This window comes from Lepus europaeus, chromosome 3, assembly GCF_033115175.1.
Source record: "Lepus europaeus isolate LE1 chromosome 3, mLepTim1.pri, whole genome shotgun sequence".
Classification (NCBI taxonomy): domain Eukaryota; kingdom Metazoa; phylum Chordata; class Mammalia; order Lagomorpha; family Leporidae; genus Lepus; species Lepus europaeus.
The window spans coordinates 34,285,496-34,303,560 of NC_084829.1; the positions used below are offsets into that span (position 1 = coordinate 34,285,496).

Genomic DNA, 18,065 nt, shown 5'->3' on the forward strand with positions numbered 1-18,065 from the left:
AGCAGAGAGCCAGATTGGAAGAGGAGCAGCTGGGATTAGAACCGGCGCCCATATGGGATGCAGGCGCTTCAGGCCAGGGCTTTAACCCACTGCGCCACAGCGCCGGCCCCAATAAATAAATCTTTTTTAAAAAATAAATAAAAATAAAACGTTTAAGTACCAAAGGTAGTCTAGTCTAGAGAAATAAGTAAGTGTTGGCTTTTCTAATTTGTACTATCACATCCTTACACTTTCTATTTTCAGTATATCTGTTTCTCAAGTAAACTTAGCTATTTTTCCACACCTGTTTTCTTTCTGATGCGGAATTCAGGTTAATTAATATTTTGCTGCATCTGATAACGTATTATATATTTGAAGCCTAGTGACTTCATTTTGACCTTCTTGTGATTTCATATGCTGTATTCTTCAAGCGTAACATTCTGGTGAGTTTTATAAAAAAAGAAGAAGAAAAAAAATAGTGCTCCAGGCCACCTAACAGAGTCTGATAATTGGCCTGGAGAGAGTATATCCACTGGTGTGGGTATACTTTAGCTTCCAGTAAGATTATTTGCAGCCTGGACTGCGAAGTACTGAGCCCCAGCTTATTCTTGGTGCTAATACCTGTTTATTGACTCCGTGAATAAATTAACCACTGCCCCCCCTGAGAGCCACAACAACGGGCAGGCAGTGGGAAGCAGCACCCACATCTCACAGCGGGAGGCGCATGCCCCCACCTCGGGGAAGCCCGCAGCCCGCCCACACAGCCCTCCCAGTGCCGCCCCGCCTCGGGAGGCGCTGGGGCTACGGGCGCGGCCCTGGGCAGGGCTGGGGGCGCGGGCCGTCCGCTCGCCTGGCCCCGCGGGTGCCCCGCGGAGAGCAGAGCACGGCGCAAGGGGGTGCGGGGGCTCGGTTGTTGACCAAAACGAGATCGAGGGGAGCCAGGCCGCTACCCTGGCCCTGACTTCGGAGCGGGACGCTCCCAAGCAGCCCAGTCAGAAACCAGCCCCCGACCCCGCACCCCGGCCGAGCCCCGCAACAGGCGAGCCCCGGGGGCACCCGAACCGCCTGGGCCTGCGCATGCGCACCGAGCGGGCTCGGCCGCTCTCGCGCCGCGGCCCCACGGCCCGCCAGCGCCCTCTGTCGGGCGAGCCGAGCCACCGCAGGCCCGTGCGCCTGAGGGAGGCGGCCGCCGCGCGCGGGGTGGGCACGGGCGAGGCTCAGAGGCTGGATTTGGAACCAGGTGAACTGCCAAAGGCGAGGGTGCTTGGCAGCACAGCTCGGGGAGAAGCGCAGACAGAAGCTCCGCTCCCGAGCCCCTCCCGGCCCCATCACCTCGCAGGGCTGAGGCCCGGGGCGGAAGCCCCGCCCTCCCGCCGCGGGTCCCCGCCCTCCTCTGCTGGGTGCCGGCGCGGCGGAGGCAGAGTAGCTCGGGCCGACCCGCTCCGCTTTGCAAAAGCGAAAACCGAACCTGGTCCGCACTGCGCGTCGCCGGCCGATCGGGACCCGCAGCCGTCCCCCGCCCATCTCCGCCTCCCCCCACCCCGCTACCTGTTGCCATGGTGATGAGAGCCGGCTGAGGCTCCGGCTGAGGTCGCAGGAGGCTGGAGAGGCTGAGGACCGGGCTGGACACGCTGACCATCAGCCAAGCGCCGTCCAGGGCCCGCGGGCAGTCCTGCTCCGGGGTCAGGCGGCTGGCCCAGTTGGCGGAGGCCGGGAGCGGGACGAAGCGGCTCATCTCGCAGTGGGGCGCAGGGGCGTCGCGGGGATACCGCCTGAAGGCGCCTTGCAGGGCGCCCGCGGGATCTGCGAGAGCCCAAGAGGGGAGCTGCAGTTGTAGGCGCACGGCGGGAAAGGGGCTGGGAGGGCAGTGTTCGGGGAATTTCAAATGCACGGACTACCGGTAGAGAGGTGAGGCTGGGCCAGCTTCAGTCACCGAGGGGGAAACTGAGGCTATCCAAAGGGCAGGGCTTCCGCTGCGGGCGGCAGAGGCGAGGGCGAGTCCCAGAAGACTCACCGTGCACGCTGAGGTAGAGCTCAGGGTCGAGGTCCGGCCGGGGCGGCGGTCCCCCGGGTCCCTGGCGCAGCAGCAGTGCCGCGGGCCTCTTGTTCAGGCCGCCCCCGCGCGCATCCTCCACGAACCAGCACTCGATCACCGCGGGTCCAGCCGAGACGCGGGTCGCCAGGCCTGGGGGAGAGCGGCGCGAGTGAGGGGCGCGGCCGGGACGTCGGGTGACCCACCCCTCACCCTGGCGCGGGATGCAGCCGCCTCCCTCCATTTCCAGCTCGCAGCTCCCGGGCAAGGAGTCGCGGGGGTCGCTCACCCAAAGCCACGGCGACGAGCAGGGACAGGGGCTTCATGGCGCTGCGCCCTCCTCAGTCTTCTCAGCCTCGAAGCCTCTGGTTCCAGTTCCCTCTTTCACTTTCACTTTCCTCCAAAAGCCAGCAGAACCGGACGGAGGAAATCCCCGCTCCGGTTAGGTGAGGGCGCGTGCGTGGGCGGCTGGTGCCTCCCGCACTGGCCACGTAGCGACCGAGGAGCATCCTCTCCAGTTCAGTGGGCACCTCGGCCCTCCTGGACCACCCAGCAACGCCAAGTTGGAGCCCTCCCGGAACCTAGGCTCCCCCTCCGAGAGCCTCCCCGCACCTGCCCGCCCCTCCCCATCCCGTTCCCCCAGAACCATTATCCTAGCTTTCCTCTACCTACGCTGGGTAACCAACAAACACATAGGGGCGGTCCGGAAGCCAAGTGAAATGACCAATAAATATTTTAATTATTGTTTAAAAAAATTAAAACCTTGTACTCCTAAGACTCACTCCCTCGCCCTCCACCCGCACCCCATGAGAGCGGAGTTGGGGATCCCCACGGGCTGAGACAGGACAGAAATGAGGGATGCTTCCTGCCACAGAAGGTAGGTTCTAGGACAAGGGTGAGGGTCAAAGGCCTGGTCTCCACGACGACACAAACACAGACTTCAGGCACAGACTACAATCACCTGACCCTTAACCCTTGACTCCAGGATGCTGAACCCCTGCCCCCCCCCCCACCACAATGTGGGCCCTGCTCTGCGGAGCTGGGGCTTGGGTGTACCCATCAGAGGGGGAGGAAGGGCTTAGTTCCAGGGATACCTTGGGAGGCAGGGCCTGCGGGGTGCACCGTGGTTCCCCCTCCAGAATATGTACAAGTCCGTAGAGATACAAGGAAGACAGTAAGGGTGGTGGGAAACCACCCAGGGGCCATGGTGGCACTCCTGTTCTCTCTTCTGAAGCTACTCCAAGGAGCCTGCCCCTTCAGTTTGCTGCTCCACCCCCACTGAAGCCCATCTCCACCTTGGGGACACTGGCCGGGGACCAGCCGCGTTGGCTGGATGGGGGTGTGGCCCCACCCGCCTCATCGCCACTGCCCCCACCAGCTCCAGGGGACTCTCTCTTGGGCGGCAGGGCTGGTGCGGTGGGCCCTCCTGGTCCGGGTCCTGGTCCAGGTCCGGGTCCGGCCCCACCCCCGCCCATGCGGTGCCGGCGCTCACAGTGTCCCCGGTGGCGCATGAAGCTGTCTCGCCACATGAACTTCTTGGCGCAGACACTGCACTCGTAGGGCTTGAGGCCTGTGTGGGTCTTCATGTGCTCGGTGAGGTGGTGTTTCATCTTGAACTTCTTGTTGCACACGGGGCAGTCAAAGGGCCGCAGGTTGAGGTGCATGTTCACGTGCCGGTCCCGCATGCTCTTGTGGGAGAAAGCCTTTCCACAGTGGCACAGAAAGATCTTGTTCCCGTCCCCACTGCCAGTCCCCCCGGGGGTGCTGGCCACGCCCAGGCTCCCCGCCGAGGACGTGCCCCCCAGCGTTGTCGGCCCGTGTTCCCCTTGGCTTCCTGGTGGCTGGCCTGGAGCCTGAGAGGAGGAGGAGGAGGACGAAGATGACGGGAAAACCAGGATCTGGTTGCCCTGCACGTCCAAGGGAAGGAGGCCTCTCGGGGGATGAGAGGGGACGTAGGAGGAGGGGGTCGGCCCCCCTGAGTCGTCAATCCCGGCCCCAGGACCCCCACCCTCATAGGGGCCAAAGTCATTGGAGGACTCACAGAAGTTGACCTGCTCCTCCCCCTTGTCCGGCGGCTCCGTCAGAGTCCGGACATCGCTTATGCTGAGGGTGGCCTCAGGCCCTCCCCCTGATGGGACCCCAGAGCTAGCCCCCAGCTCCTCATCTTCATCATCCTCACAGGTCAACACCAGATCTTCCTCCTCCTCCTCCTCTAGGTCTGGGTCTTGGGGAACAAGGGGTGCTGGTGCTGGGCAGATCCCACCCCGCTTCACATAGACCCAGTGTTTCTGCGGCACGATGCTGGGAGGGGTGTAAGCGGGCCGCCGGAGCCCAGCCCCAGGGACCACCGCGCCCCTCCCATCTCCGCCATCATCACACAGCTCGTCTGCCTCCAACAGCAGCTTCCCAGAGCTGGCTCCCCCACTGCCAACCGCAGGGGCTGGGAATACGGGGCCGCCTCCTCGCCGCTCCCCATTGCCCACGGCAGAAGCCGTGAATGCCTCTTGGGAGGAAGACGAGAAATCAGTGGACTCCCGGGGGCTGAAGTAGTTGCTGCTGCTGGGAGACTGATTCTCACTGGCCCGGCTGGAGGCATGGGAGCGCCCGGAGCCCACGGAGGCAGGGGCCAAGGTGCCTCCACTCCCTGATGGGGCCCCGGTACCAGGGACAGTGACGGAGGTGGCTGCAGCAGTAGTGACGGTGGTGGTGCTGGCAGAGGCCCGGCCTTCTCGGAGGAGTTCAGTGCACTTGTCCACAATGTGCCACATCTGGAGCACGGAGCCCACCGTGAGGAAGTTGACAATGTCAGCAGCAGCCATGCTGAGGCGGCCAGTGTACGCGGAGGCCAAGACAGTCTCAAAGGCGCCGGGGTCCATGACACTGGGTAGTGAGATGGAGGTCATGCCCTTGAGTAGGACCTGGTCATGGAAGTAAGGGGAGGAGGCGGCCAGGACAGCCCGATGAGCCCGGAACTCCCGGCCCTGTACTCGGATGGACACGTCACAGAGCTGGCCCTGCAGCCGCTGCTGATTGAGGGACTCCAGGAGGGCACTGGTCACCTCGGGGAAAGACACATGTACCACCGCGGCTGCAGGCAGGGGCAGCGGGGGTGGAGCCAGCGACAGAGGCAGGGGGAGTGCGGCCCCACTGGGGGAGAGAGGAGATGGCTCCATGTTGTGGTGGGAGGGGATACCCCCCCCAGCCACAGGAACAAAGGAAGGAGAAGGGCGGCCGGGGGGGTCTCTGGGGAGAAAAAAGAGAGAAGAGCGCTAAGACCTTAAAATGACACAGCCCTTCACTGTTTAGAAACATGCTCACACTGGTCACCTGGGTAACTCCCCCCAACTCAGGCAGGTATGCCTCTCTACCCATTTGGTGGATGAGGAAACTGAGCCTCCGAATGACTAAGAGATCGTTCAAGGTCACACAGCCAGCAAGTGGCACTGCCAAAAAATGCAGGTGTCCTGACTCCGAATTCAGGGCCTTTTCCTCGGAGGTTAGGGAAATACGGTGCTCCTGGGGAGTGGGGCGCCTTCTCTTGGAACGGGACCCTGTAACCCTGGGAGCCTGACTTCCCAAAATCCACCTTTTGGGTGTCTGGTACTTTGCTTTTCCACAGAATGCACGTCTGCCTCTCCACAGAACACCCCCATCCATCTCCCCTTGCCCCACAGCTCTCAAGGCCACGCCCCTTCCGCCCCAGCTCACCTATAACCACGCCCCCTTTGAACCTGCCTTGCGCTCCACCCCCCTTGAGCCCTTCGACCCCGCCCCTTGTCTACCCCCGCCCCCGCCGGACCCCGCCCCCGCCTGCTCCGCCCCAAGCGCTACCTCGGCCTCCTCTCCCACCCGGAAGGCGCCCCCCAACCCCGCGCGTCCCCGCTTACCGGGCCGCGCGCCCCCGGGCCCCCCCCGCCCCTCACTCGGCGGCCAGAGCTGCAGCCTGGGCCCCTCCCGCCGCCATCTTGCGCCGACTCCCTCCGCCCTCCGCCTCCGCTCCGCCTCCCGTCCCTCCGACTTTAAAGGCACAGACAAGCACCCCGCCCGTGCCGCTGGGCAATACTCGGCCGACTGGGCTGCTTTTCCTTTAAAGAGCCGTGGCCTCATCCCACCTTAAAGGTGTCAGGCCCCCTCCTCCGCCGGAGACTCGGGACTTGTTTCGGCCGAAGTCTTCCTTCCCCTTTAATTTTACCAGCCTGCCTTTTCCCATTGGCGACGAGTCCCGGCCGCCGCTCCCCAGGCCCCGCCTCCGAGCCGTGGCCATTAGCAGGTCTGCGAGATCCGAGAGCCCTCTTCCCAGCGCTGACAGCCCCTCGAAGCCCCGCCCCCTTCCTCCGGGCCTGGATTGGCCAGATAACCTCGAGTCGGGCCCTGATTGGCCTTTTACTCCTACCGCTAGGAGTGAGAAAGTAAAGCGCGTTCGGAGGCCGAAGCTCATTTTTTTTTTAAAAGTTCTCGGTAGCGGACACCGGGGACCCGGGCATCAGGAGAGCGGGGTAGGGGCCAGGCTAGGAAGGGGCAGATCCGAGTCCGGAGCCCGGCCCTCAGCTGGGCTCCCGCGCCGTCTGCGGCAGACAAGGAACAGGCAGGATACAGTAAGAAAAGCATTTTATTGTTTTTAACGTTTCTGTGTAAAACTTAAGCTTATTTTTTAAAAGAAACCACCAGAAGGGGTCACTCAGTCCCCCGCCCCCGTCCCCCTCCACTGTCATCCCGGAACGAACGGAGGCAGGACGGGGCAGCTAGTCCGAGTCCGAGAGCACGATGATCTCCTCGGGGTCGCACTGCGTGGCCACGCTCGTCTGCGGAGAACCAGAGGCACAGTCAGGGCGCGCGCCGGGGAGCGCGGGCGGGCGGGCAAAGCAGCGGGCCTCGCCCTTACCTTGTAAGTGCTGGCCCGGGCAGGCTGTGCCGGCAGGGTTTGGGACAGCCGGGCTGGCGACGGGCTGCAGAGGGAGCTGGTCACCAGGCCATGGCTGGGGGAGTCCACCCTCGTGGAGGAGTCCGCGGCTGAGGCCGTGGAAGCCAGCGGGGAGGGTGGGCTGGGCAGGGGCCAGCTCCTCCTCCCGTTCTTCTCAGACACGCCTCGTTCTCGGTCCACACAGCTGGGTGCGGAAACAAATTCACAGGGGGGCACAGGGCTGGAGCTGGAGGGAGTCCGCCTCGAGAGCCCCCTGGCATCCCTCCTGGCTCCTCCCCTCTTGCCCTGCCGGTGCTGTTACCTGTTTCCTAAAGGCCCCGACGCTAGCTGCCGGTTCTCCTTCCTGGACTTCTTACGGGGGGGGCTGGCATCTCCCCAGGCATGGGGAGAAACACCTCCATTGAAGGAAGTGGAGGTGACCGTGGCTGCCCCGTTCTCCAAGACAGTGGTGATGGGCTCCTCCGGGTGCTTCCTGGAAGAGGAAACGTCCGTCTCCTCAGGGGAAGACGTGGTGTCCAGGGGCAGGGCTTCAATCTCCAGCTCGAAGAGCTGAGACACAGGGCTCTCTTCCTCCGGGGGCACCTCCGCAAGCTGCTCCCCGTTCCTTTCCGCACCCACACTGGGGCGGGCCGCGGGCTCTTCCAACAGTGAGGAGGCAAGCGCTTTGAGTCCTGTGTTGTGCTGCCCCCTGGGAGACCTGCCGAGCTCTCGGCCGGGTTCCGGATTCTCTTCAGTGGAGATCGGTGGTGGAGGCCCGGGACTCTTGTCTCCAGCCTCACCTGGAAAAGCAGAGGAGACGGCTGGCCTGAGAACGACGGGAGACAGCACCGCTGTGCGAGGGCCAGGTCTCCCACGGGCGGCTCGCGCGCAGGAGGCACTGACAGTGGGCCGACGCGCTGCTTACATACCTGTTCCCTCCTCCTCCTCCTCCTCTTCATCTTCCCCCTGACCTTCCTGCATCCGCTCCAGATCCTCCTCCTCTTCGGAATCTGTGGCCTCCTCTTCCTCCTCTTCCTCTTCCTCCTCCTCCTCCTCACTTTCCTCATCTTCTTCGTCATCTGTCTCAGCTTTGGAGGTAGTAGGGCACTCCTGGGAAGCCATTCCACTGGGACCCTGGAGGACAAAGGAGTTTCTCTAAGGAATCCCTGGCCTCAGGGGGTTTGGTTCTTGCATCCCCTCTGTACACCCCCCACCCCATCCATCACCCCGGAACCCCTGGCGGCCAGCGCAGGGGGAGGACAAGGTCTCTCTGAAGGCTGCTGTCCCTTCCACACCTCACCAGAATCCAAGGAGGCTGTGGGGGAATCTGCAGGGTGGGCAGAGGTGCCTTGGGGAAGGCGAGCTCTCCTCTTCTGTCTCTCGCCCTCCTCACTTCTGTCCTGCATCATTGCATATTTGGAGATGACCTCGTCTAGCCGGCTCAAGGCCAAGGTCCGGTTTTCCCGAAGGCGCCGGGCCAAGGCAGGATCTGACAGTGCAGGGTCAATGCCTACATGGGAAGATATGACAGCAGAGCACTCAGCCCACACCCTGGCAGAGAGGGCGAGCGGTCCCCTCTGCCTCCGACGGGCACCCCGCTAACCCGCTACCTGGCCTGTAGTCATCCGTGAGGTGGCAGCCGAAGTTGTAGATGAGGTCGAGGTGGCGTCGCTCCTGTAGCCTGACGCCCACATCTCGGAAGGCATCCTGGGCCATGAGCTGGAGCTGCTGGCGCGGGAGGCCGAGGCTGTGCCGGACAGCTGCCTTCTCCACGGCCCGCAGCACGTCACCGTAGTCGGGGAAGGTGTCGGGGCCCGGCTTGTTGATGAGCCGCTCAATGCGCCTGTTGACCTCTGGGTAGCGGGTGCCGCGGTAGGGGATGCGCTGCTCTATGACTCGGCCGGTCAGCGAAGAGCAGTCTTTCAGCTCGCACAGTCGCCCAAAGAGGCGGATCAGCTTCCGCTTCAAGCGCGACTCCTGCAGGTACGTGGAGTCTGGGTCGTCCAGTTCTGACAGATCCAGCTCCTTCTCCTGCAGCCTCCGGATCTCCGCCACGTACAGCGCCAGCAGCTGCTCTAGGCGCTGGATCTGCCGGCGGGAGCCACGGGTCCTTGGGGCCTCAGAGACAGCGGCCTCAGCATTGCTGGGCTCCGAGGCGGGGTCTGCGGAAGGATTACTCCCAGAGGGCTCACTGGAGGCGGTGGCAGCAGGAGCCAAGTTCAGCTTCTTCTTGGCTGAGTGGGCCTTGAGAACGGTGCAGAGCTCGTTGATGTAGACGTAGAGCTTGGCGGGCCGGCTCCGGGCCCGGGACAGGACCCGAGAGAGGATGTTGCAGAACTCCGCTGAGGCCAAAAACACAGTGTGGGCACGCTGCTGCCGACTGGAGAGGAACGGGACCACCTCAGGGTGGTCCGCCGTCTGCGTCTTACACAGTTCAAGGAACTGGAGGGTTCGGGGGAAGAAGAGAGCGGACAAGAGACAAGGGAGGGGGTTGAGAGAGAGAAGGGGGGGTGCAGTTAGTGGGGGAGAGAGGACCAGAGAGCCAGTGCGCCATCCCCCTCCCTAGGGTATAAGAATCTTCTCCCCTAAAGCTCACCTCTTCAAACAGCTTCTCATTCTCCAACTTGTAGCATTTCTTGCCGCCAGAACTACTGCTTCCTCCGGCCCCATGGGGCTCAGAGGAGCCAGGGGCTTCTGCCCGGGGTGAGGCCGGAGTGGGGGGTGGGTGGGAGGGCCCTGGCTGAGCGACTGCTTCATCTTCGTCATCATCATCCAGCACAATGATGCTGTTAGCGGTGGCCATGAGGGATCAAATCCCCCGGAGGGAGGAAGTGTTGGGGGTTTCAGAATTCCTGCTGGAAGGGGATGGGGCCTCAGAAAGAGCCCCTCCAGCATAGCCCCTCCCTTCAGCTCAGTTTCCAATCTCCGTGGGTTTCAGTAACACCCAGCCCTGCCCAACAGTGTCCTCACTGCCTGTCTTCTGCAACCATTAGCTCTGGATGCCTTCCTGGGCCCTTTAAGTGGCCCAGGACAGGGAACAGAAAACATTCAATCGCCACACCCAGCTCTACCTCTCACATTGCTTTCCGGTCTTTCTGTTCCATCTCCCTACTATTTCTCATAGTTGTCAAGTTGGTTCTTCCAACCCCTGGACCTATTCCCAGATTCCCATGACACCCTCTCACACGGAAAACACACTCGCTCTGGCTGCCTCACATCTGGCCCCTTCCACCCCAAAACATGTCAAACCCATACCTCACCCTTAATGATCACCCCAACTCCTAGACAATCCAACATTCCTCTCAACGATCCATTCTCCTTTCCCCTCCTGGAATTAACTCCGTATTTCACCCTCTGATGGGCTTCTTCAAACCAGGGCATTGGGTTGCAGTATGACACCTCAAGAGCCCTCCCTCTCACCCCACCCTGATTTTACCTGGTCGCTCTCTGTGACTTGTAACCGATCTTGAGACCTACAGTGGGCTCTCCCGATGCTTCTCGGATCCCACCCTTGAGTCGCGCCGTAGGGTAGATGAGCTTCCCGCCAAGTCCCCCTCCCCCAGGTCAGACCCCTAGCCGCCCCACTTCCCTTCAGGAATAAGGTAGCAGAGCATGCCTCTCAGACTCAGAGCCCACGTCTCCCCAGTACCGCTCCCTCGATATCCCCTCCCCCGTTTTCGCTCCCCACACAGTCCGGCCCGCACCTCAGAAACGGTCTCACGAGACGACCCTCGCCGCTGATCTCAGAACCTCGCATGGTTCCCTCCGCCTTCCTTCCCCCTCCCACCGCAGGCCCCACTACAGACCGGAAGCCGCGGAGTTTCCGCCTACACGCATATAAGCGCGGCCATCTTGTCGTACGGAGCCCAGCCTTCCTGCTTCCGGAAGTGGCCGCGGGCCCGCCTCACCGAGCGTGCCTAGTGCCGCCCACCTAGCCCGCGACTCCCTTCCCACTGACCTGTAGGGGGCGGGGCATGCCCCCCTCAGGGCGTCCCGAAGTTGCTGGGGGCCGCCATTTTGTTGTACGGCCCCAGCTCTGCAGTGACTTGGGCCCTCAGCCGGCGGAGCTATTTTCACCTGGTGCTTCTGGGACTCCGCCAGTCAGAAACTTCCTGCCTCGAGCCCAACCGCCAGCTAGACGCGTGCCGGGACGACTGAGCCACCCTTCCCAGGGGTGGGAGGGGGGCAGTGGAATAGGCTGGCTGAAGAACTGGGGTCGCCAAGGCTGTGCATGGCTTCAGGAAAGGGCAGGCGTGTCTAAACGGGGAAATAAAACCTTTTCCTTCCGCTGGGCTATTAGCGAGGCTTCCGGTCCTGCTTTCCTATCTCCCAGGTGCCGGTTTCCACCGCTTAATGGGCTTTGCGCCTCTCGCCGCTGCCCGGCCGCCGCCTCCACTTCCAGGTGCTAAGTCCCCGGCCGGGCATCGTCGACGCATGCGTACGAACGAGCACCGCGCTCCCCGGAGGTGGTGGTGGTGGTATTACTGTCGCTACGTTGTTGTTGACCCGCTGTCCGAGCTCCGCCTCAGGACTAATGAGCGTCCAAGCCGGCGGGACCCGAGCGGCGCTGCGCTGTTCTGCGAGGGCGGCCCCGGCCCCTCGAGGCTCTGTCGTGGTGCAGCTGGGCGGAGGGGAGACGCCGTGGTCTCCTGCTCCTCAGGGAGAGCCGAGGACACAGTGAGGCCGGAGCCGGAGCAGACGCCTCGCGTGAGGGAGGCCGGGCCGGGTCCCGAGGCGCGCTTGCGGGCACAGCGCGGCGCCCACGCGCGGGCGGTGGCGTCCTGCGCCTCAGGCCCGCGGGAGCCCTTGCAGCCCTGACGCTTCCTTTGAGAATCCCTGTCGCTTCTCGCCAGTCGTCCAGGCCTGCAGCCTTCAAATTGAGCAACAGGACTCGCCAAGACCACTGGGTCTTGACAAGAGGATTTAAGTTTCAGATCCTCAGCTTTCCCAAAATTGGGCTCCCAGAGCGAGCGCCTGCGGTAGAGATTCTCCCTCTTCCTTCCCCTTCACAACGGACTTTCTCCATCTTACAGTAATCCACAGCCCTGACGTTGCCTGGCTGAAGTCAAAAGACCCGTGGTCTGTTTCAGCGAAGCACCATGAACACAATCTCTTCTAGCTTATAATACATAATACAAAAAGTTACACAATCTTTGTGCTGCTTGATAAATTCGGTTTTCGTAATTGTAACGATAACTCATTTTTATAACAACTAGAGTCTTAAAATCGCAAGAAAGACATTTTTCATCTCAATTAGTATATATGTACCTTCAGGAAGATGTAAGAGGTTGGTCAATAAAAGATTTTCAAATATAAGAGCATATAGTTGGTGCTGTGGGTTAAGCCTCCGCCTCTGGCACCGGCATCCCGTGTATGGATGACGGTTTGAGTCCCAGCTGCTCCTCTTTCTTTCTTTCTTTTTTTTTTTTTTTTTTTTTTTTTGCGGTTTTCAGGGTTTTATTTAAACACAAATAAAATGCGCACCCAAGCCGCCTACTCATTTTCTTCACTGTGCAGCCTGGCTTCACTGCGCAGCCTGGCGTTGGGGTTGGTGACCCTGATGGCCAGCTGGGCCGCTCTCTCCACATGGCCTTGCGGTTCTTGGAGGAGACGTTGTGAGCAGTCTCTGCACAGAGGATTTGTTGCACATCAGCAGCACCTCCAGCTCCTTGACATTATGGACCAGGAACTTCCAGAAGCCGCTGGGCAGCATGTGCTTGGTCTTCTTGTTGCTCCTGTAGCCAATGTTGGGCATTGTTGTACCTGAGCGAGTGCAAACAAAGGAGCTCCACACATTGATAAAATTTGATGGTCCTTTATTGCCGGCGGTGGAGAGTGGGCTCATGCCCTAAAGAACTCTCGACCCTGAAGCCCAAAGCAACAAGGTTTATTTATTTATTTATTTATTATTTTTGACAGGCAGAGTGGACAGTAGAGGGAGACAGAGAGAAAGGTCTTCCTTTTTGCCGTTGGTTCACCCTCCAATGGCCGCCACGGCTGGTGTGCTGCAGCCGGCGCACCGCGCTGTTCCGATGGCAGGAGCCAGGTGCTTCTCCTGGTCTCCCATGGGGTGCAGGGCCCAAGAACTTGGGCCATCCTCCACTGCACTCCCTGGCCACAGCAGAGAGCTGGCCTGGAAGAGGGGCAACCGGGACAGGATTGGTGCCCCGACCAGGGCTAGAACCCGGTGTGCCGGTGCCGCAAGGCGGAGGATTAACCTGTTAAGCCACGGCGCCTGCCAGCAACAAGGTTTATAAAGGCAAAAACCACAAAATCGGGAGGGGAATACATGGTTACTGGGGTCAAGCTGACCTAAAACCTATGCGAAACTAGTATCAATTATAATCTTGACAATACCAGTTACAATCTTAACAATTCCAATTATAATCTTGACATTAATCCAGGTATTGGTTTTAATCATATGTAGGACATAGACAAATTACATTTTTTAATTTTTTTAAAAAAATTTTTGACAGGCAGAGTGGACAGTGAGAGAGAGAGACAGAGAGAAAGGTCTTCCTTTTGCCGTTGGTTCACCCTCCAATGGCCACCGCGGTAGGCGCGCTGCGGCCGGCGCACCGCGCTGATCCGAAGCCAGGAGCCAGGTGCTTCTCCTGGTCTCCCATGGGGTGCAGGGCCCAAGGACTTGGGCCATCCTCCACTGCCTTCCCGAGCCACAGCAGAGAGCTGGCCTGGAAGAGGGGCAACCGGGACAGGATCGGTGCCCCGACCGGGACTAGAACCCGGTGTGCCGGCGCCGCAAGGTGGAGGATTAGCCTAGTAAGCCACGGCGCCGGCCTACAAATTACATTTTTATCATTTACCCAGGTGTAGCCTATCCACTTCCAAGCTTGAGCAGTCATGCTGGGGGTTTCTATGCTCTGCCAAGTGTGATGTAGTAGATTGCTATTGTTTAACTGTTTTAGATTATAGTTTCAGACCAGAGTCTCACAGTGTGGGGGGGCACCTTCCCAGAATGGAGTCTCAGGTTCTCCAAAATGGAGTCCTTACTGTCAAGGTGCTACCTCAGCATCAAGAACTGGCGCTTGAATCTTCTCCGCACCCTGTTGTCAATACCTCTGGGTTTCCGCCAGTTACGCTTAATCTTGACATAACGGTCCGGCTGGTGGCGGATGAACTTCTTAGTCCTCTTTTTGACGATCTTAGGCTTCACCAGGGGTCTGAGGGCGGCCATGGTGCCGAGGAGAAGGCAGCCACCTCCGGAGGCAGCGCCGAGGAAGAGAAGCAACTGCTCCACTTTCAATCAAGCTCTCTGCTATGGCCTGGGAAAGCAGTAGAAAATGGCCCAATTCTTTAAGCACCTGTACTCACGTGGGAAACCTGGAAGAAGCTCCTGGCTCCTGGCTTTGGATCGGCCTGGCTCTGGTCGTTGCAGCCATTTGGGGAGTGAACCAGTGGATGGAAGACCTCTCTCTGCCTCTGCCTCTGTAGTTCTGCCTTTCAAATAGATGTTTAAAAAGAGAAAAAGAGCGTATAGTTGCTGTCGGTGCTGTGGAGTAGCAGGTAAAGCCGCTGCCTGCAGCACTGGCATCCCATATGGGTGCTATTTCAGGTCCTGGCTGCTCCACTTCCAATCCAGCTCCCTGCTAATGCCCCTGGGGGACCTGGAAGAAGCTCCTGATTCCAAGCTTCAGTCTGACCCAGCACTGACCATTTGGGGAGTGAACTAGCAGATGAAAGACTTCCTCTCTCTTTCTTTCTCCCTCTCTCTCTGCCTCTGCCTTTCAAATGAATAAATAAAAAGATTCATTTGAAAGGCAGGGAGAGAGGCCTTCCATCTGCTGGTTCACTTCCCGAGTGGCCACAACAGCCAGAGCTGGGCCAGGCTGAAGCTAGGAACCAGGAGTTTCTTCCTGGTCTCCCATGTGGGTGCAGAGGCCCAAGGACTTGAGCTTTCCCAGGCCATAGCAGAGAGCTGGATGGGAAGTGGTGCAGCCGGGACTTGAACTGGCGCCCATACACTGCAGGCAGTGGCTTTACCCACTACAGCACAGTGTCAGCCCCCCTAAATGAATACTTTTTTAAAAAAGATTTATTTATTTATTTGAAAGAGTTACACAGAGAGGAGAGGCAGAGAGAGAGAGGTCTTCCATCCACTGGTTCACTCCCCAGTTGGCCTCAATGGCTGGAGCTATGCCGATCCGAAGCCAGGAGCCAGGAGCTTCTTCTGGGTTTCCCACGTGGGTGCAGGGGCCAAGGACTTGGGCCATCATCTACTGCTTTCGCAGGCCATAGCAGAGAGCTGGATCAGAAGTGGAGCAGCTGGATCTCAAACCGGTGCCCATATGGGATGCTGGCGCTTCAGACCAGGGTGTTAACCCACTCCACCACAGTGCCGGCCCCTAAATGAATGTCTTTAAAAGAATAAAAAGCATATAGTTGTCTGGGGTAGGGGGTGGGCATTGTGCAAGGTGTTAAGCCCCTGCCTGGATGCCTGCATCCTTTATCTTGGGTGTTGGTTCAAGTCCTGGCTACTGATGGACAATATCTATCTCTCTCCATCTCTCTCTCTCTCTCCCATTCCCTCCCTCCCTCCCTCCTTTTCAAATAGATATAAATAAGTAAACATTTTAAGAAGTCTGTTGGGAGATGGAATGGTAGGAGTTCAAGTTCAAGAAGAAAAAAGATGGAGAAAAATGGTTCCCTACTGTTCCGTTTATTTTAAGTGGGTGTTGGTGGGTACCAAGTCACAATATTTCTATTCTCTTGACCACTCAAAAAGATGATTTTTTAAAAGATTTTTTATTTATTTGAAAGTCAGAGTTACACAGAGGAGATGCAGAGAGAGAGAGAGAGAGAGGTCTTCCACCTGATGGTTCACTCCCCAATTGGCTGCAACGGCCGGAGTTGCGCCGATCCGAAGCTAGGAACCAAGAGCTTCTTCTGGGTCTCCCATGTGGGTTTAGAGGCCCAAGGACTTGAGTCATCTTCTACTGCTTTCCCAGGCCATAGCAGAGAGCTGGATGGGAAATGGAGCAGCCAGGACTCGAACCAGCACCCATATGGGATGCTGGCGCTTTAGGCCAGGTCATTAACCCACTGCGCCACTGCGCTAGCCCCCCCCAAAAAGATGATTATTTTAAACTGAGTATTTTTAACATATCAAGAATTATATTCTAGAAACAATTTTAATTTATGAAATTTTTATTCATTTTAAAGATTTTTGAACTTATTTATTTGAGAGGTAGAGTTACAGACAGTAAGAGGGAGAGACAGAGAGAAAGGTCTTCCATCCACTGGTTCACTCTCCAGATGTCTGTAACAGCCAGAGATGAGCTGATCCAAAGCCAGGATCCAGAAGCTTCTTTCAGTTCTCCCACCTGGGTAAGGGGCCAAGGACTTGGGCCATCTTCCACTGCTTTCCCAGGCCATAACAGAGAGCTGGATGGGAAGTAGAGCAGCCGGGACTCGAACTGTCAGCAACACAGGATGCCACTGATGAAGGCAGAGGCTTATCCTATCACACCACAGTGCTGGCCCCTCAGGGTTTATTTGAAAGGCAGAGTGACACAGAAGGAGAGACACACAGAAAGAAATCTTCCATCAGCTTGTTCACTCCCCAAATGTCCACAAGAGCCAGGGTTGGGCCAGTCCAAAGTCAGAATCCAAGAGCTTCACCTGGGTCTCCCATATGGGTGGCATGTACTTGGGTCATCTTCCATTGTTTTCCCAGGTGCATCAGCAGGAATTTTGGTCAGGAACACAGGAGCTGGGACTTGAACCAGTACTCTCTATAGGGGACACTGGTGTCCCTTGCAAGGGACCAACAACACCAGCACCTATGATGAAAAATTTTAGATGAATACTTAAAAATATGTGAGGGATAGCAAAGCAAAAAGTTCCTTTACAGTAAGGGAAACAAGCATCAGAATGAAGAGACAGCCTGCAGGATGGGGGAAAAAATAACTGTTTGAAAGCTATTCATCCAATAATGGATTGACACCCAGACTATATATGGTGAAGTATGGGCTCTGCCTAGTATCCATCTGTGATGAATGGATAAAGAAAATGTGGTACATATACACAGTAGAATATTGTCTGGCCACTAAAAAGAGTGAAATCCTGTCATCTGTGGCAACATGAGTAAGTCGTTGTGTTAATATAAAGTAAGCCAGGCACAGAAAGACAAAGAATGTTCTCATTCATACGTGGAAGCTAAAAACATTGATCTTCTAGAAGCAGAAAGTAGAATATGGCTAGGAAGGTGGGAAGCAGATGGAGACAGGGAACTCTTGGTTCACAGGAAAATGAGGTTAGACAGGAGGATTAGATTCAAGTGTTCTGCAGCACAGGAGGGTAACTACAGTTAATGTATACTGCAAAATGGCTAGAGAATGCTTTCCAAATTTCAAGGCTTGAAAAGAGATGATAAATGTTTGAGCTGACAGGTGTGCAAATTACCCTGATTTGATATCGCACACTCTAATACATGTGTCAAATCACACTTTCCCCACGAATATGCACAATTAGTATGTGTCAGACATTTTTTGAAATGTGTGAGGGGTTACATACTTTTCCAAAAATTTCCCTCAAGAACAGATGCAGAAACTTAGGATGACTGCTGTACACCCTCCAAGTGTCCCCTCCACAGCCCCCGACAGCCCCATTTCTCTCTCTCTCTCTCTCTCTCTCTCTCTCTCTCTCTCGGCTCCCCTCTCACCTCTGTGGCAGGCAAAGACGCTGTGGTCACAACTCCAGCTCCTCCTCCTTCGGGGGGGTCCTCAAGAGCCAGTCCCCAAACTTTGCCCATGGTAGTGGCCACAGAAGCTTGTAAGCAGCCTCCAGCATGAGCAGGGTCAGAAAGAGGGCGAGGAAGATAAAGAAGACCTTGTCCAAGGTGCGTTGAATGGGACCCCTGGGAAGAGAGGGCCCCTGGGCAAATGCTAGGAACACATCCCCCTCATCCACATCACCTTCCTCTTCTGCCATCTTAACCCAGGGTCTGACAGCTGGCTGGGGCTGGGAGCCCTTGGTCAGCACAGCCAGGATTAAGGGGCATCGCTGTGGGACGTACTACACCTGCCAGTCTTGACCCTAATTCGCACCCCAGAAAGGAGAGAGCGGCCTCTGAGCCTTCCGAACAATTATTCAGTCGTGGATGCGATGTGGAAGGCCTGGGCCAAAGAATCCCTA

The 18,065-nt window shown here is 58.0% G+C and overlaps 4 protein-coding genes and 1 pseudogene across 10 annotated transcripts in view; all 5 read right to left on the minus strand.

Annotated features, from left to right (window-relative positions):
• The window catches only part of TAPBP (TAP binding protein), an 11,943-nt gene extending 9,353 nt beyond the window's left edge, over positions 1-2,590 (minus strand). Inside the window, exons 1-3 of the mRNA XM_062185948.1 lie at positions 2,301-2,590; positions 1,994-2,164; positions 1,528-1,782 (exon numbers count right to left, since the gene is read on the minus strand). Coding sequence (XP_062041932.1) covers positions 1,528-1,782; positions 1,994-2,164; positions 2,301-2,337 — 463 coding nt within the window. The 5' untranslated portion in view covers positions 2,338-2,590. The remainder of the gene's footprint in view (positions 1-1,527; positions 1,783-1,993; positions 2,165-2,300) is intronic.
• Positions 2,591-2,726: 136 nt separating this feature from the next.
• Positions 2,727-6,193, minus strand: ZBTB22 (zinc finger and BTB domain containing 22). 2 transcript variants are annotated; one of them, XM_062185947.1, is made up of 2 exons: positions 6,124-6,193; positions 2,727-5,254 (listed from the first exon to the last, which is right to left on the minus strand). In XM_062185947.1, the coding sequence occupies exon 2, from the start codon at positions 5,182-5,184 to the stop codon at positions 3,268-3,270; it is 1,917 nt and encodes a 638-aa protein (XP_062041931.1). In that variant the 5' UTR covers positions 5,185-5,254; positions 6,124-6,193; the 3' UTR covers positions 2,727-3,267. The 2 variants fall into 2 exon arrangements, with proteins under 2 accessions (XP_062041931.1, XP_062041930.1); XM_062185946.1 differs by lacking the exon at positions 6,124-6,193 and adding an exon at positions 5,899-5,981.
• Positions 6,194-6,611: 418 nt separating this feature from the next.
• Positions 6,612-11,075, minus strand: DAXX (death domain associated protein). 6 transcript variants are annotated; one of them, XM_062185955.1, is made up of 8 exons: positions 10,989-11,075; positions 9,508-9,766; positions 8,522-9,353; positions 8,207-8,421; positions 7,841-8,045; positions 7,234-7,711; positions 6,894-7,116; positions 6,612-6,813 (listed from the first exon to the last, which is right to left on the minus strand). In XM_062185955.1, the coding sequence occupies exons 2-8, from the start codon at positions 9,712-9,714 to the stop codon at positions 6,754-6,756; spliced, it is 2,220 nt and encodes a 739-aa protein (XP_062041939.1). In that variant the 5' UTR covers positions 9,715-9,766; positions 10,989-11,075; the 3' UTR covers positions 6,612-6,753. The 6 variants fall into 6 exon arrangements, with proteins under 6 accessions (XP_062041939.1, XP_062041935.1, XP_062041933.1 ...); XM_062185951.1 differs by lacking the exon at positions 10,989-11,075 and adding an exon at positions 10,870-10,958 and having other exon boundaries at positions 9,508-9,763; XM_062185949.1 differs by lacking the exon at positions 10,989-11,075 and adding an exon at positions 10,870-10,958.
• A 1,329-nt stretch (positions 11,076-12,404) lies between these two features.
• On the minus strand, positions 12,405-14,140 carry LOC133756505 (large ribosomal subunit protein eL32-like; annotated as a pseudogene).
• Positions 14,141-17,618: 3,478 nt separating this feature from the next.
• SMIM40 (small integral membrane protein 40) lies at positions 17,619-17,861 on the minus strand. Its single transcript, XM_062187440.1, has one exon. The coding sequence runs from the start codon at positions 17,859-17,861 to the stop codon at positions 17,619-17,621; it is 243 nt and encodes an 80-aa protein (XP_062043424.1).
• Positions 17,862-18,065: the final 204 nt, after the last annotated feature.